At 25.8% G+C, this 18,475-nt stretch overlaps 2 protein-coding genes across 7 annotated transcripts in view; both read right to left on the bottom strand.

Moving 5' to 3' along the window:
- The window catches only part of LOC103575167 (G protein-coupled receptor kinase 1), a 28,090-nt gene extending 15,467 nt beyond the window's left edge, over positions 1-12,623 (bottom strand). For 2 of the 3 annotated variants that reach the window (XM_008554841.3, XM_008554839.2), the window contains exon 1: positions 11,321-12,623. In XM_008554841.3, the coding sequence (XP_008553063.1) occupies positions 11,321-11,433 (113 nt within the window). In that variant the 5' untranslated portion in view covers positions 11,434-12,623. The remainder of the gene's footprint in view (positions 1-11,320) is intronic. The other variant, XM_008554840.3, reaches the window with a different exon arrangement.
- Positions 12,624-12,911: 288 nt separating this feature from the next.
- Positions 12,912-18,202, bottom strand: LOC103575168 (deleted in lung and esophageal cancer protein 1). Of its 4 annotated transcripts, none has more exons than XM_014444540.2 (9): positions 17,813-18,202; positions 16,857-17,121; positions 16,705-16,787; positions 16,448-16,636; positions 16,134-16,361; positions 14,875-14,978; positions 14,596-14,796; positions 14,112-14,202; positions 12,912-13,004 (listed from the first exon to the last, which is right to left on the bottom strand). In XM_014444540.2, the coding sequence occupies exons 1-9, from the start codon at positions 17,888-17,890 to the stop codon at positions 12,954-12,956; spliced, it is 1,290 nt and encodes a 429-aa protein (XP_014300026.1). In that variant the 5' UTR covers positions 17,891-18,202; the 3' UTR covers positions 12,912-12,953. The 4 variants fall into 4 exon arrangements, with proteins under 4 accessions (XP_014300026.1, XP_014300027.1, XP_008553066.1 ...); XM_014444541.2 differs by having other exon boundaries at positions 16,857-17,084; positions 17,749-17,882; XM_008554844.1 differs by lacking the exon at positions 12,912-13,004 and having other exon boundaries at positions 14,114-14,202; positions 14,621-14,796.
- Between the last annotated feature and the right edge of the window lie 273 nt (positions 18,203-18,475).

Consider the following 18,475-nt stretch of genomic DNA (forward strand, 5'->3'; position numbering starts at 1 on the left):
CATAATCTATTAAAAAGTAATGATTGGTCAAATTGAGAATTGGTATCTTAGATACTGATTTTTCCAGCCGAAAATTGCAAAAGTTACAAACTTTTATTTTATAAATTCGATATCACTGATCAATTATTAGCTTAAAATATCAATTATTCATCATTATAAATTGATTTACAATATACATAAATCGAATAAGTGGTAAATAATAAAATGAAAAATTAGTATACTAGATACTGATTTTTTGCTCATAAAAATACCAAAAATTTTTAACTCTTATTTTATAAATTCTATCCCATTGACTAATAATTAATATAAAATGTTATTTATTCGTTATTATAAATTAATTTATTATATACATATATCGAATAAGTGGTAAATAATAAAATGAAAAATTCGTATACTAGATCTTTATATATTAATATGTACGTTTACTAATTTTTCGGTTCCTCACTTTAAAAATTTTTCTGTTTATTTGAATAGTAATAACTGTAGATACCAATTAATCGATTCTTTTTCATATTAATTTTAATATACGAAATTACAAATTTTGCTCTTCAAAGTGTATCAAATTTTAATATAAATAATAGCTATTTTGTAATATATATAATAATCCTGGTTTGATATTAGTATCGAATATACTAATTTTAAGTCGAAAATAAACTACAAACTATTAAAATTTTGAGCATCATTTTTTTCCATGTAACAACTTTGTCATTAATAACTTATTACAGTAGACTTTTTATAGTTTCTCTATCAAGTGACGATAGAATAAAAAATGAAAATGTATATAGTGATGTGACTATCAATATCACAGAATTTCATGGTAAAAACTGTCTTAATATAGTAAATTCAAAGTTAATAAAAGCTAAATCGTTTGATCATTGGTGTAATCTAGCGTACAGTTAATTTATGCGTTTCACCGGCAATGGCTTTTCAAAAGCTATCGGATCGCAAATAACCATCTAGCGACATCAGTATCAGTATCATTATAATAATAATAATAATAATAATAATATTAATCATAATCATCATTATCATTATCCTCATCATCGACAACAGCATCATATTCATCAATGCTTCAATCTACAAGTTTAGTTACCAAGCTACCAAGCGTTTTATCTCAATATTATACTCATATATCGTACAACGCAGTGCTACATCCTATTAATAGTTAATGTGTGTCTAATACTAACGCTCGATTAAAGTTTGTATATCAGCTCCACATTTATCGCTTAAAAAAAAAGAAAAAAATTTTTTTTCAACTTCATCCATTAAAATAGTAACATGTTAAATATCGATATATCCACATATTGATTTATAAAACAAAAATAATAATAATTAATTATAGTGATAAAAAAATATTAATAATGAATAAAACCTTTGTAAATAAATTCTTATTATTATTATTATTATTATTATTATTATTATTATTATTATTATTATTATTATTATTATTATTAGTATTATTATTTATGAGTGAATTTAATGTTATAATAGAAAGGAATTATTATTATTATTATTATTAATAAAAGTTATTACATTTGAAATTTATTACATGAATTCCATGAGTTTTTGAAATTTTTGTTTTAATTTGTTAAAGTTATGAATACGCTACCAAGTTAATTTATTACTACAACAAAGTAATAATAATAATAATAATAATAATAATAATAATAATAATAATAATAACAATAATAATAATAATAATTAGTAATGACTATAACTTTTGTAAATAAGTTATTATTATGAATGATAGATATTACATTTGAAATTTAATTAATAAATTTCATGAGTTTTCGGAATTTATACTTTAATTTGTCAAACAGTTTGAAAATCAAGATTAATTAATCAATCAATTGTCCATAATACCCATGATAAACTTGTAAATTTTCGTAATCTGGACATGACCGAGATAAATAATAATAATAATAAAATATTAATAATTATAACTTTTGTAAATAAATTGTTATTACAAATAAGTTATTACATTTGAAATTCAATCAATAAATCCCATGAGTTTTAAAAATGATTAATTCAATTTGTCAAAGTTACGAATAAGCTACCATATTAATGTACTTCTACAACAAAATAATAATAATAATAATAATAATAATAATAATAATAATAATAATAATAATAATAAAATTGAATTATTGTGGTTAACGATGCGAAACCTTCTTGTTATAACTTATAATATAAAACAATAGCAATGTATTGTAAAAAATAATTGATTATCAATATAAAATATAACAAAAGCTATGTTTATTTTTAAATTCAATTCACGTAATTAATTTATTTACATAATAATTATTGTTAACAACAATAAATTGTTTATTAAAATAAACTTCAATTATTTGCTTGTTACTCGAGTAGTTATCAGTAATCAAAGTATTGGTAGACTCGATAATTGTAAAATAAACTAAAATATTTTTTTTTTTTAATAAAAAGATATCGATCAAGTCTTCAGTCGCGATGTGTTTCTATACAGATCGTGTTTCAGCTAACAAATTCGCTCGCGGTTACGCGGTTACTCCTTTTTTACTCATGTATATTTTATATTTTATCAAATTCAATAGTTTGTATTTTACGCTATTCTTCTATAACATCGCCGTATTCATTCAATTTATTTTTTTGTCGTTATACACAAGAGTATTTTGTTTTTGTTACGGTATTCTATACAATTTTATTTATATAACAAACAAGTAAAACTTGTATACAGACGATTGAAGTTTAAATGAAATGATCGTATGGTTGATGACAAACAAACGTCAAGTAAAGAGAATGTGACACACTGCATTATATTATTATTACACAGTAATGTTATATTTATATATATAATGTGTTGTCTATAGATGCAAAAAAAGACGAAACCAAGTTTGAGACGTATGACGTCTGTTGCATTTTTTTAAAACTCGCGTATACTTTTTTTTTTATTTTATGACTCATAATTTAAATTATCAATATGTAAATTTTTAAAAAATAATTATTGAGTAAATTTTTGTTAATGAAAAAAGTATAAAAATTTGAATTTGAAATTTAAAAAAGTAGTAAAGTTTAATCGGCCCAGAAAATAAATTTTGTTTTGCGCAATTGCCACGGCCGAGGCCACACGTCGACGTCGTCGTCACGCGTCAGATTTCTCATATATATAGATATATAAAATATTTATAAATGAATGTGTATCCTGGTAAATAATTATTAACATGGGAGTAATAGCAAACTATCAAATTACATGTCTTGATTATTTTCGTCTAACGATACATAAAGTACAGTATAGATTATAGAGGATTACATCTACTCATATGATCATGATCTTAAATCAATAAAATCTGTAGCAGGAGAAGCAGTAGCTTCAATACCCTCTTCTATTTCATACATCAGCTATATAATATCTATGTGCTGTATATTATATATTATATCTAATGCTGTATCCAGAGTATCCAACAACGAACGTACGTTATCCAATAATGTAACAATAAAAATGCCAATGGCTGACCCAGTTCTATTTATTTATTTATTTTGTTAGTTGCAAATACAAGCGATCTTTGTTTCTCCGTCATACGGGTAATTTATTAAACATTTTCCAGCTAAACTACATGCACTAAAATCCACACTGCAACGACGTGTCTATTTTGAGACGAAGGTTTTTAAACAACATTTTAAGTGTACAAGTTAGTGTATAGTTGCAGGTAGTAACTGCAACGATGCCAGTCAACTTGCAAGTTAAGCATCAGCAAGTAGTTTGTATAGAATAGTTTGATATAGACGAGGGAGTATTGCTACTAGACACTAGACATTTACCAAGTTCCATCAATCAACCTAAAGAATCTTGATACCCATTTGTCTCTTTTGTGTTTTGTCTCTTGTATTCTATTACTCATCCGATAAATCGATTTATCGTGCTTTGTATTCCTTATCTTTTATTATGGAAAATTTTATTTAAATGTTCACACGATAATTATTTTTTTCTTTACTGTAAATTTTGCAATCCATTGCTTCTCATTTACTGACTTCATTTTTATTTTTTTATTTTTTATTACTTCACATTAATTTTCTTAGCTCTTTTCTATTTCTTCAACTACTTCTTTATATTTCTTGGATTTTTTTTTTCTTCTTATTTTTTTATTTTTATTGTATCCTTCTTAGTTTACTAGTTGAAGTGTCCAACCGACTTATTGCCAATTTTCTTGAAGTGGTAGCCACAACTAGGTAATCGTAAAAGCTCAACAGAACTTCAATAACCGTTTGAACATCCTTCTTAAGTGCAGTTGCACGTGGACAAAGCTTCAATAATAATAATAATGATAATGATAATAATGATAATGATAATAATAATAATCATAATAATAATAATAATAACAGGGGAGAGAGAGGTAAACGGGGTACTTAAGGAAATATCAAGTTTTCGATGACTCAAAATACACTAAATACTATTTTTTTTTTTAATGATATTCAAAGTAAATAGAAAAAATTTTCAGTTACGGTTAAAAAAAAAAAATAATTTTTGCGGGCAAAATGGGTATCCCCTAAAAAGAAAAAAAAATTTCTGGATTTTAAATGAGTTTGATTGTTAAATTTTTTTGCAAGTAATTTAAATGAAGAAAAATTATATTTTATATGATTATAATATATCCAATTTATATAGAACCAAAACTTATAATTTCAGTAAATTTTTAATATTCAATTTTTTAAAAATAAATTTTTGATAAAAGAGAATAAAAATTGAGTCAAAGAGAATCCTCTCTAAAAACTAATGAATGAAAATTTCTACTTGGTAATGAATAGTAACTATTTTCACTATTTCAAATTTGAAAGAGATGGAAATCTTTCGCTTAATTCTCTTTTGATATTCTTGGTGTGTAAAACGATAAATACCATCATCAGAAGAGTACCAAAAGACAATCAAAATTACATGGAGTTAAATGAGAACGTGGTATCTAGTATAATTTTCCTTTGGTTCTCTTCAATTGTGAAAATCAGGAGAATAAAAAAAAATCAACAGAGAATCAATTGTTTGACTTGGGAATATAACATTTTTTTTTGGGTTAACGTTTATCATAATAGATATTTGAAATAACTCAGTCACTAAATTTTTTTAAATTTACTTTGAAATAATAATAATAATAAAAATAATAAAATAAATATTTAATTATAAAAGATATTGAATGCTGTAAAATGAATTTAAAGTTGTCAGACATTCAAAAATAAAATTTTAAGTATACATTGATAAATTATTACTTTCAAAGTTATAATATATAATTTTTAATATTTTTAATAGTGTATACTATTATTGCAGTTACTACAAGAATAGCATTTCACAAACAATAAAATAGCCAAGGTAAATCTAAGTGTAATTGAGCTTCATGCTCAGTAAATTCTTATAACTCAAAAGTTATTTTATAATGCTCGTCAAAAAGAGAGAAAATAGAATAAGTATTTGATGTTAACTTTAAATAAAAATTAATTACTTTTGAACCTTTGACGTCATAGAAGTTAATAGTTTTTTTTTTTAAATTACTCTGCTATCTCGAAAGCGTAGTCTTCATTTTTTTTTCGCCCACTCAATGTCTTTATCTCTTTATCTATATAATATATAGTTTCTATTGTAAAATACTTTTTTACAATATATTTTATTCATTATTCTATAGCTGGTTGATGCCCATTTATAAACTAACTCGGTGCTTCAAGTACCAGATACTTCAAATACATTTAACTTTATCTATAGATCATCTATACATTGTTCTAGTGCCAAAAAAAAAGTCTCTTCAACTTCATCTCAACACACTAGTACTTTTTGAGTTGATAATATTTTTATAGTGACCTTTCATATCATAATGATTTTTTGAAAACATGGTGACCACAGATTTTTGAAACTGAAATTCCCTGACTTTTCCAGATATTCCAGTGAAATGATTGCAAAATTCCCTGGCTATATGTGGTAATATTATATCATTGGAAATATTTATTTAATTCAAAATAAAATGCTATAAGTCAGTTCAATAAATAAACAACCATTGTCGTTAAATGAAACTTTATTTTATTATTTGTCAATTTTCATAGGTTTTTTTTATTTATTAAATAAATAATTATTTATTTTTTATTTTCAATCTATGTTTTTATATAACTTACTCTATAATAAAATATATATAAATTTTTCATTTTCACTAGAATAAATTTCATAAATAAGAACGTTTTATAGAATATTAATAAAATATTAATCAAGTACGCGAATAATAAATATAGTGAAACTCATTAGTTCAATACTTACGTATACTTTTAATGTTTTTGGTTTTTTAACTTGTCAATATGTATGTTAATAGCTTGTAGTTCCTGACGATTGGTTTCTACTAAGACTTTTTTTTTCTAGTAGCCTTTTTAATTCAAACTGCTTCATTTTTTTGCTACTAGAATCAATTTCTACTAATTTTTTTTTCAAAATGGTATTAGAATCGCATTCGTGCCGCGCCACTTTTTGAACAGTTTTGACAGAAAAAAAATTATCGGATTTTTTCAGTCAAAAGAAAAGAAAGTAAAAATTTTTCCATTTGTGACGAAATTCCCTGACTTTTCCCTGATTTTTCCAGTATATTTATAGTTCCCTGACATTTCCAGTTTTTCCATAAATGTGGCCACCATGGAAAATTATTATACCGAACAAAAATGATCTACAATAACTGCAGCATAAAACTTAACTGATGACAAAGTATTTACTTCTTAAAAAATTGTTGTTTCAAATGTTTAAATATTTGACGAACTCCTGACACTTGATTGCTATCTAAAATAGTAAAACTATAAAGTTGCTTTTTTAACGCGTTTATTTTACGGCGATTAATAAAAATAAAAAAACTCTGTTTCAATATTTTTTTTCTTTTGCTAGAATGGCAGGAAAACTCAATGTTTAAAAAAATCGACAAGTCAAATAACAGAGCAGAAGTTTCCTTTCACCAAAATAAAAAATAGTGAATAGAAAAATTTAATTATCATTTTCAAACATTATTTTTCTTCTCTCACGGTATTTCCGTCACTTAAAATTATTTTTTTTCCTCTAGATTTTTTTATGCTCATAAGTCTTCTAGTATACCAACACACCTCCCATATTTCCTATTACATAAATATAACCATTAATATCCCAGTAAAATAATGAACGTACGGAGTAAAAAAACTATTTGAATTATTTTTCAAAAAAAACTTCAAACAAATTTAACAGTATTTAACTTTTTTTTACATTTAAAATTTTTTTAACCCCATTTGAGCTTCAATTTCCCTTTTTTAAATTTATCTGCGTCAATTTATTTTCATTTTATTAAATAATAAAGCAAAAAAAAAAATAACTGGCTTAAAATTATCAGTCAATGAAAAAAAATACGAAAGCTCATAAATCTGTTATTTGAAAGCGGAAACTAAGTTTCTGAATGCTTTTGATTGATTTAAGCTCAGATGCTTTTCTTAAGTTATATTAAAAAAAAGTAATAATAATATCGAAACTACTACAGGAATTTATTCTGCCCTTCTTATTAACTTTAAAATTTTTTTATATAAATCTGTTAAAAAAAATATCTATTCATCTCCAGAATGACATTTATTATGTCTAGAAAATCAGACCCATGTCTTTATTTTTAATAAAAAAAAAAAAAAAAAGTTCCCTTTCATCCAGAGATTACCTCAGAAACGTGGGGTAAATATTAAAACCAAAAGCTCTAAGTAAATTACTATAATTAAATATTTAAATAACCAATGATAATTAATAAGTTAAAGTGAATTAGTATCTATTGAAACCATGATCTTGATATATCACTTTATTCTCTTATTATCAGTCTATTGACAAGAATTTGCTTATTTTCAGTGTATCAGAGGACCAATAACTTCTCTCCCCATAGTATTGATTTGTTTTTCTCCTCCATTCATATATATATACACACACATATATATAATGTCTGTTTACACATACCTATATGTGAAATACTACATACCGTTGATTATGTCATTCATGTTATTTATCTTCCATAGTAAAAGAAAATACGACATAAATATATAATACATAAATTCTTTTATACTTCACAGCTCAACATTAACCGACACAATAGTGATTTTTTTTCTACTCATATCCATTACAAAAATTTATTTTCGTTGCTGTATAAATTAATAATTTAAAAGCCTTGAGTTGATGACAAAATCTCAGTATCCTTGATAATAATAAAAGTCCAGGACCTTATAGACCTAGATTAATTCCATAGAGCCTTTGATAAATGTCTGGATAAAATATCACGCGGGTAATATATTCGTAGTCGCAAGTACGTAGTAAATATATACAGGTGTAGAATTAATATGTAGAGGGTAAAAAATATTTTTAAGTAGAATGGAGTACACTGATGATAAGTTAAGCGGTAGGTTGATATATATGCATATATAATGAGTATAAAAGGCAGAGGTAGAAGACCGTCATCGTCATCATTGTAATCATCAATGTGTATACTGTGCATAGAGATGGGATATTAAAATGCAATTTGTCTGCGAGAGGCTAATGTCACATTTACTCGTAAACGACTAAGACAAAGATAAAGACCTGAGTCTGTATAATATGTTGTAGATATAGATGACACCAGACGTAGGAGTGTTTATAATAAATTAACATCTTCATCAGTAACATGGAGCTGGCTCCACAACACAAGTTTGTGTCTGTGTGGGTCTAGATGACGTTTAAATCCTAGGAACATATTTCAAAGGGTTTGATAGTGTCTCCAATTTCCAAGCGATGTAGCTCGATGCACAGGACATTAGAGTGATGGAAAAAGACGTTGGTAGGTGGGTGCCTCGTTCCCAGAGAAGGTGGGATTACTCTGCAATGACCTTTTCGCGCTTGCGTACTTTTATTCTTGCTCCTCTTCTTATTCATTTTTTTTATGCTTCCATAATATGCTCCATTAAATTTTAATTTTTTTTGTACTTTATTGTTACGTACTCACATTCTTATTTATATCATAAGAGGCCGTTCTGTTTTTAAATTTTGTAAACGCCTTTTTAATTTTCAAAGTTTGCTGCAGTAAGAAATCACTAGAATTTTAGGAGTAGACAAATAAAATGGTATTTAAATCCGATGATGGCTCGGTTAAATTGATGGTATGAAGATAGAGAGGCGAGTGCTAATCTATTTGACACGAGATTCAAAACAATCCACTAGTGTCCAGGTCAGTCTTCTTAGCTGAGGTTTAGTTTAAATCCTGAGCTGATAAATTGTGAACGATATGACACCAGAGGCCCAAGTCCCAAGTAAAGTGACAGTCTAATTACATGATATTAAATATTCAATGTTTTTTTTTTTAATTAACTCATAAATTTTCATTGAGAAATACTGAATAATTGTAAGTTGATTTTTTTTAATCGCTGGTTTCCGTGAGAAGTTAAAAAATAATAATACGTTTAAAATGTACAGTTAATAAATAATTTAAAAAAAAAAATATCAACTTTTACAGATTAATGTTTTATTTTTAGCGACGACACACTTATTAAAGATCTTGTTAGCTTTGATGATTTCCGGTAAAGTGTCTAAATGAAATCATCCGCGCCACCGACTGATACCTTTTTTTAAGCCCCAGTCAGGGTCAATTTTTTAAATACCGAAATAGATACAAATCTTACGGTATATAAGTTAATTTTTGGATCTTTAATAAAAGTAATTTTAAGCTTAAAAAAATTAAACATCTATCACACAGAAAAAAAGATTTCTTGGTACAATAAATTTTTCAAATTTGAAAGTGACAAAAAAATTCTTGGAGCGAAAATAAATTTTGAGCCAAAAAATTTTTTCTGGTCCTAAGAAAATTTATGACACTGAAGCTGTCTAATAATTTAAAAATTTTTTTTCAAAACAAATTATGAAAAAAAAAAAAATATTTAAAAAAATTGCACCTGTAGCTTTTTTTATTTTCTACATGTGCATTTTTTTAGTTTTTTTTTTTTTTTTTGTAATTGATTTGATAAAAAAAATCAAAAAATTTTAAATTGTCCCAACTTTAGAATCACAAAAAACGAATGACAATAAAGTTAGCAGATATTTAAAAATTTTTTTATTTTTTTTTTACAAAAAGATATTTTGAAAAATTGCACTTATAGTTTATGAAATTTTTGGCACGTGCATTTTTTAGAAATATTGTTTTTTCATTAATTTTTAATTTCAAATTTCTGCTAATTTTACTATAATAAAAACGAGTGTGAATGTAGCCATCAGAAAAATTTAAAATTATAAATAAATAGAGTAAATAATTTTTAAAAAAATATTTATAAAAAATGCACTTATTAATTTCAAAATTTTTTAAATGCCCATTTTTTGAAAGTTTTACTTTATCAATCATTTACTCCATTTATTAACAAGTTTAAATTTGTCTGGCGGCTACTTTCACACTCATCCATAAACGCTTAAATTTTCAATTTAAAATTCAAAAAAATTTGAGATTATCTTCCGGTAATGAATTAAAAATTTTTCATCACTCGTTGAATTTTGAAAAATAAATTAATTACCATCGCGCAAACTCAGCGATATGTTCATGACTGAATGCATTAAATAACATTAAAGTAATAAACTTTAGTATGTTACAAAGGTTCTCTATTAACACGTAAGACCCTTTAGATTTTGATGGGACAAGATTACACGGGTCATTTGTTAGCAAGCCGACGCTTGGCTTGTACTATTTGTGTGTGAAACTTGTACTTAATTTTAAACAATCTTGTTATGCTACTCCTCTTTATTTGTCTCATTAAAAATAAACCAAAGCAAACAAATTAAATTCCATTTTCCGCATTTAAATGTCTCAATGAATATTTAAACGCGACCGAGTCAATTTCTCTTTGCTTTACTTCGCACAGCTTAAATTAAAATTTTTTTATTAGTTTACTCAACTTCTTTTTTCTGGTTCATACATTTAAAGATCAACTCTCGATCAAATACCAAAATAAAAAAAAAAAATGTTAATGAATGAATGAATAAATGGATGAATTTTTTTTAACTTTTTTTGTAAAAAAAAATATATAGTCTGAGTTTAAAAAAAGGCAAGAGAGGGAGAGACAGAGTGGCCGGGGGGTCAAACGCCCCAATTTTAGTAGGATCGATGCTCCGGGACAATTGTTTGTAAACATAATATTTGACTTCCTACATAAGTATTTCCTGCTTATAAAAAATTAAGCTCATTAACTTTGAGCAGATAATGGAGAGCTTTGTTACTTTTACTGCCTTATCTAAGGCAATAAATCAGGAGTATTTCCAAAAAAAACGTGGTACCTTAGTAAATAAATAATGACACTGATAAAGATTCATAAATAAATAAATAAATACCTAGGATCTGGAAGGACTATTTTCTTGCTAGCTCGTGCTGCTGGAGTACATTTACTCTTCTCCATAGCCATAAGATAGCTGACATCAGCGAGAACAGCTTCAAGATCCGCCATGTTGATAAATAACTTAATTTATTATCACTAAAATAATAAATAATACTGTCGTCCGTTTGCTGTAAACCAGTACCCAAAAAAATCGAGGACTTTTCACCAAAAAAACCTTTAAATTTTAAAGTGTCTGCGTTGTTGACGGCACCGCTGCGGCCAGTAGCCACAGCGGCGAATTAACCGACGTCTTACACTCACCCGTATCTTATTTAAAATCTCCTCAAAACTTTAAACAGTTCAAATTTTAAATCTTATCTCTTATCGTGATCCACTAGACCACGATATCCACTATTAGAAATCCTCTACTCTACTCAAGATCGTGATCTTGATCTTGATACTGATTTCACTACTTCTGATCTTCAGTATGATGATAAAAAAAATACTTCCTGACAATCCAATTAACTTTTATCGAACACTTTGTCTATACATGATTGAAAAACTTTTATACCAACAATTTTAAATTATTTAACCCGATTAACTTTTTAATTTATTTTTTAACCCTTTTAAATTTAAACACTGACAGTTACCAAGGAGTCATTGTCGTTACATCGTCATTACGTTCAATTAATCTGCGTAGCACTTAATGATTAATAATAATAATTATTATTACTATTATAAATAGTGTGCTTGTAGGATATCCCCTTAGACTTTTATCACTCTCAGCACGACACAGTGATCACGGAAAGCAACACCGGGAGTTCACTTTAGTCATACAATTTATATTTATATATTTTATTCAAACTTTCTCTCTCTTCCTTTTTAATATTAACTCACTAGCAACATAAAATAAATTATTTCTTTAAGTACTCCAATAAATAAATTAAAATTTATATAATTTTCCTCACCTGATAAATTAAAATTGTTGTTATTATTATTATTATGATTATTATAAATATATTAATAAAATAAAAATGAGTAAACTCAGGTGTGTTTACAGGTGGTGTTTTGTTTATGCTGGTTGGCTGAGAGGATGACAGGGAAATTTGTTAGTGACCTTTTTATCGGGGAAAACGACAATGACGGGAACGAGAATATGACACTCATGCACTAACTCACGTATAAAAACTCGAGTTGTTGGTATGCATAAACTATGAATATATATAGTTATATTACGTAGTATTAACTTTTGCAACATATATATACACTAGTTACTTCCTGACTGTGACCTCGTCCGCACCCTGATTGGCCGGAGACTGTAGAGAATTTTGTTAGAAGTGATTTCTCGACCTCGATATCATTGTAGCGACTCGGTTTTAAATTACGGCAATGTGCTGAAGTTACTTTTGTTTCAAGCTCTGTTGGTATGGTCGGTGTGTTCTTTTTTTTTCATTGTTATTATTTATGGAGAATTTAATTAATTTGATTCTTAAACTTTTTTTAGGACATGAGAATCGTTAATTCGAAAATATGATGATGAAGATGCGGATAATTTGAATAATTGAAGGTTATATTCTTCGTTGTTTAATAAATTTGTTTATAGAAAACTTTAAATTGGTTTTATGGTGTTTTGTAACTGATAATGAGTTTTAATTAATTTTTCCATGTACTTCAATATGGCCAATGCAAACATCAATCGACTATAATAATAAATATAAATATTTTTAAATTTATTGTTAAATAAATTGTCAAGTAAAATTTGAAAAAATTAATAAATTTTAATGATACTGAAGTTGGCTGACGTCAGATAATTTTTGAATTCTTAACAAACTAATAAATTACAAAAAAAATATTTTAAAGAATTGCACCTTTAGTTTTTAAAATTTTCTACATGCGCATATTTTTAGTTTTTTTTTTTATTTTTAAATTCAAATTGTTGAAGAAAAAAATCAAAAAATTTTTAATTGTCTGCTAACTTCAGGATCATAAATTTTATGTATGAATGTAGCAGACGTCAGACAAATTTTCTTCTAAGACATCATGATACTGACGGTAGTAAATATTCGACAATTTTAGTGGTTTTTCAAACAAGTTACTTGCCAATTAATGAAAAAACAACTTTAAAATGCCAAAGATATGTCTTTTGAAAAGACAAGACAATTTTTTTTAGTTTCAAAGCCAAGTTTTTTTATGTAAATAAAATATTTAGATGTTGGTCTTAGGAGTCATAGAAAATTTGTGTTCTTTTTTCATGATTCTGAAGTTAGCAGAGAGTTAAGAATATTCAAATTTTTTTTCAACGACTTAATTAAAAAAAATAAATAAATAAAAATATGCACATGTAGAAAGTTTAATAAACTATCGGTGCAATTTTTTCAAATATTTTTTTAAATTATTGGACGTTGATTGACTTCAGTATCATTCCCTTTTCATCTTAAAAAAGTAATTTCAATTAAAAAATCTTTTTGATAAAGACTTATTCGACAATTATTTGTAATTTACTTTTTGTCATCACTTATTTTAAGTCTTTTAGCAGATATTTTTTCGGTGAAAAGAAAAAAAAATTGTAATGTCTGCTACTATCAGCATCATCAGATGTCTATAACGTTTATAAAATACTAATATTTATTTGAAAATTTAAATCACTAATAGTAAAAACGATTGGTTTAATTAGCAGAGGAATCAATTAAAATACATTTAAAATAAATTAATATTGAATAATAAATTAATTATGATGTCTAACACGCTTGTTATAGTGTCGATAATTGAGACTTATACGTCAATTAGTAATTTCAATAAACACTTACGTTCATACATTTACGACGTTTATTACTGCAGCCATAAATTAACAATTTATTTGTAGTAATTGCTGATGCAGGAATGTCTTCTAAAAAAAGTCTAATAAATAAAATTTAAAAAATTTAAAAATATAAATGAAATATTTGAAAACTATGCAATTACGTGGCTTAGCTTATTTTTTATCCCATAAATATTTATTTATTTTTTTCCCACATGCTCATCTATAGATTAATAAAAAAAAATATGTATATATACATATATTTATAAAATTTTTTCAAATAATTAATGAGCGACCGGAAAAAAATTGATAATAAATCAGAGGAAATTCTAATTAATTTTTTAAACAATTCATTGGTACATAGATAAAATAGAGCCAACAGATTGACGTTTAAAAAAATTAAAAATAATATTTTTAGTTTAAAAATACGCAGAGCCCCGGAATTTCATAATTATAAATAAATTATAGGCTTTAATTGACTGATTATAAACAACTGTAATTCAGTATGATAATTTCCACCGTCTAAATTTATCGTATCGATTGTGAGTGTGAATTGTTGGGTTGATGAAGGAGAAAAGAGGCCACTGATCGAATCTATTTTAATTGAATCCAATGGGAAATCACTCAACGATTCATTTTCATCGTTATTGTATCTTGAATTATTTTTTTTCCAATAGTAATATATCTCTAATTCACTTTATTTATTTTAAATTTAATCAAATGATAATAATAATTTATTATATATTTATTATCAATGTAATTAGTATTATTACCATAAATTTGTAATGCTAAACAGTACAAAATTATTTTTCGAATCAACTACTCCTAAATCGATAAGCCAATTACCAATTAGCTGTTCATCGCTACTGTTTTCTTTCTAAAAATTAATTTTATAAATTTTAAAATTATTTTATTAAAAATTACTATTTATGAGAGACCACAAGTGAGAAATTTTGAGAAAATTAACTTTTTTCACATATACCGATAATCTATGCGTTCAAAAATAACATAGTAGAATTTAAAGTGGATATCTCGAATAGTTTTTGCGGGTTACAGCCGCTCATCTGTTCTCAAAACTACATTTTTAAAAATTGCTGGTTGTAACTTGAAAACAAACCATCCAATTTGATTCTTATTGCAGCTTCATGGTGACCACAGATTTTGGAAACTGAAATTCCCTGACTTCTCCAGATATTCCAGTGAAATAATTAAAAAATTCCCTGACCATAGGTAGCAATATTAAATCATTGGAAATATTTATTTAATTCAAAATAAAATGCTATAAGTTAGTTCGATAAATAATCAATCATTGTCGTTAAATGAAACTTTATTTTATTATTTGCCAATGTTCATACGTTTTTTTTATTTATTAAATGAATAATTATTTATTTATTTTAAATCTTTGTTCTTATATAACTTACTCTATAATAAAATATAAATAAATTTTTCATTTTCACTAGAATAAATTTCGTAAATAAGAACGTTTTATAGAATATTAATAAAATATTAATCAAGTACGCGAATAATAAATATAATGAAACTTATTGGTTCAATACTTATGTATACTTTTTATGTTTTTGGTTTTTCAACTTGTCAATATGTATGTTAATAGCTTGTAGTTCCTGACGATTGGTTTCTACTAAGACTTTTTTTTTCTAGCAGCCTTTTTAATTCAAACTGCTTCATTTTTTCGCTATTGGAATCAATTTCTACTAATTTTTTTTTTAAATGTTATTACAATCGCATTCGCGCTGCGCCACTTTTTGAACAGTTTTGACAGAAAAAAAATTTATCGGATTTTTTTCAGTCAAAAGAAAAGAAAGTAAAAATTTTTCCATTTGTGACGAAATTCCCTGACTTTTCCCTGATGTTTTCAGTATATTTATAATTCCCTGACATTTCCAGGTTTTCCATAAATGTGGCCACCATGAGCTTCTTTTATATGTTTCTCCATACCATGAACTTCCAGTTCTCCTATTTCTTTCTCAGGCGGTCACACTAGTGGCCTCCCTTTAAAAACAAAAAACCATACATATTTAAACTGAATAAAATCTTGTTCAAACAAAATCCCATCGCCAAGTATATCTAATAATTTAATCGAATAATTATCACAGATAATTAAAAGCTTATCAACATGCATTCCATGTGTACTTGGGGTAAAAAAAATATTTAAAATAAGTATTTCATTTCGTTGGAGTATAAAATAAGCAGGCGAAATATTGAAACAACCTAACATGACAACATTGTCTTCCGTGATGTTCTTTAAAATAATAGTATTTTTAAAAGAATAACTAATAAATAATAAACATAAAAAACAATAAAAAAAAACTATATATCAATACTCACATTAATATTCATAGTATACCAATCAATTTCATTGATTAAAAAAAATTTACCATCACCTCCATTATTTTTTACCTGCAACTTAATATTTATTTCTTCTCCAACAAAACATTTCCCACATTCTAATTCTGTTTCAATCATTGGGTCACAATTGAAATTATCATTGTCTAAATTTTTTATATAATTATTCCACTAAAATAAAAGATTAATAAATTACTTAATGATAAAAATTGGCGGCGATTAATTAAAATAAATTTAACTGATAAAATTTCATTGGAGACATCAGTTGTCGGCGTTAAAGTTTTTGAAGTTAGACATAAACATGGATCGTAAATATTTGTTACTATAAAAATAATTAAAAATTGGATAATAAAACTTTTAATTGATAAAATTAATTAGACAATTATTTTACTTTCAAGCACTGGGCAATCTCGATAAGCATGAAGATTAATAACGATTGATTTTCCATTTTGCACACGAATGTTTACTTGTTCTGTATACTCGTCCGGAAGTTCCGATTTAAAATAAATAATTATAAAGGCTTGCATTCCCGGAGCTAAATGTTCTTTTTCTCCTCGTGATGTAGAAATTATGACACGGAATTTAGAACCTTCTGGTCTTTTGTCTACTTGATACCTTGCTAAAACGTTACTTACATTTTTAATGACTGCTTTTTTCTACAATCAATTAAAATTACTTATTTTTTTTTTAACTTCATTAAAGAATGATAACTAGTAAAAGCGAATAGTTCGAAATTACGAATTATTCGTATCGAATCGAATCGAACGAATCAATTGGAACTTTCAAATAATTCGAATATTTTAAAATTATTCGTAGATTGTCGAATAATTTGTAAGTTTTCGAATTATTTATAAATATACAGATAATTTGAAACTTTCTAAATTATTTAAAAATTTTCAAATTATTCAAAATTTACGAACAATTGTAAAATTTTCTTTGAATAGAATTTTCTGGACTTATATCAAATACTTTCAAAATTGACAAATAATTCGAAAATTTACGAATAATTCAAAAATTTTCAGATACTTCTAAAATTGACAAATAATTCGAAAAGTTACGAATAATTCAAAAACTATCAAATACTTTTAAAGTTGAAAAATAGTTCGAGCATTATTTACGAATAATTCAAAAATTTTCTTAATTTGTACCGAATAATTTACAAATTATTCAAAAACTTGCAGGTACTTTTAAAATTGACAAATAATTCGAAAATTTACGAATAATTACAAAATTTTCTGGATTTGTATAAAATAATTTAAAAATTGACAAATAATTCGAATTACTTGATTCGATCTGATTCGCACACCCCTAATAACTAATTAATATGATTAAAAAAATATAATTAACTTTGTAGAGTTTGTTTAATTGGTAATTATTAAACGTAATTTCCACCGGCGTGGCAACTATTATTTTTTTCGGTTCCATTATTCTCAGAATACTGCGTCTAAATAATTTATCTAATCAAGTAATCATTAGTCTTCCAAATTACGGTCTCATTAATTAAAAACTTACACCGGCTGAGTTAAACTTGATCGATTACTCGATTTTATTTTCAATTCTCTTCCTCTACGTGATCTCTCCCGTAAATTTTCTTCAACTTCCATACTCTTGGGACTTATATCCACTTCTAACTTCTTCTTAATTAATACTAAGTCATCCGGATAAATCATAAATTTATCTGATTTAATTACATCTCCATCATCAGTTCGATATCCAGCAGCGATTATTTTCCTCGCGTTATTTATTTCTTCAATCGATTGTTTATAATTATCGAACTCCTGTAAGAATAATTAAAATAAATAAAACTAATTAATCAACGAATTAGTTGATAAAAAAAAAATGTACCTCAGTATCAACTTCACTTAAATCCGTGTCACTTAAAAAATCTTTAAAAATTTCTTCAATTAATCCCCGGATATTTACGTTATTCATCCAATTAAATTCATCTTCAATGCAATTAATTACTTCATTTAATTTACCATCAGACTCCATATTAACGCGAAAATAAAA

This window comes from Microplitis demolitor, chromosome 2 (assembly GCF_026212275.2).
Source record: "Microplitis demolitor isolate Queensland-Clemson2020A chromosome 2, iyMicDemo2.1a, whole genome shotgun sequence".
NCBI classification, from domain to species: Eukaryota; Metazoa; Arthropoda; class Insecta; order Hymenoptera; family Braconidae; genus Microplitis; species Microplitis demolitor.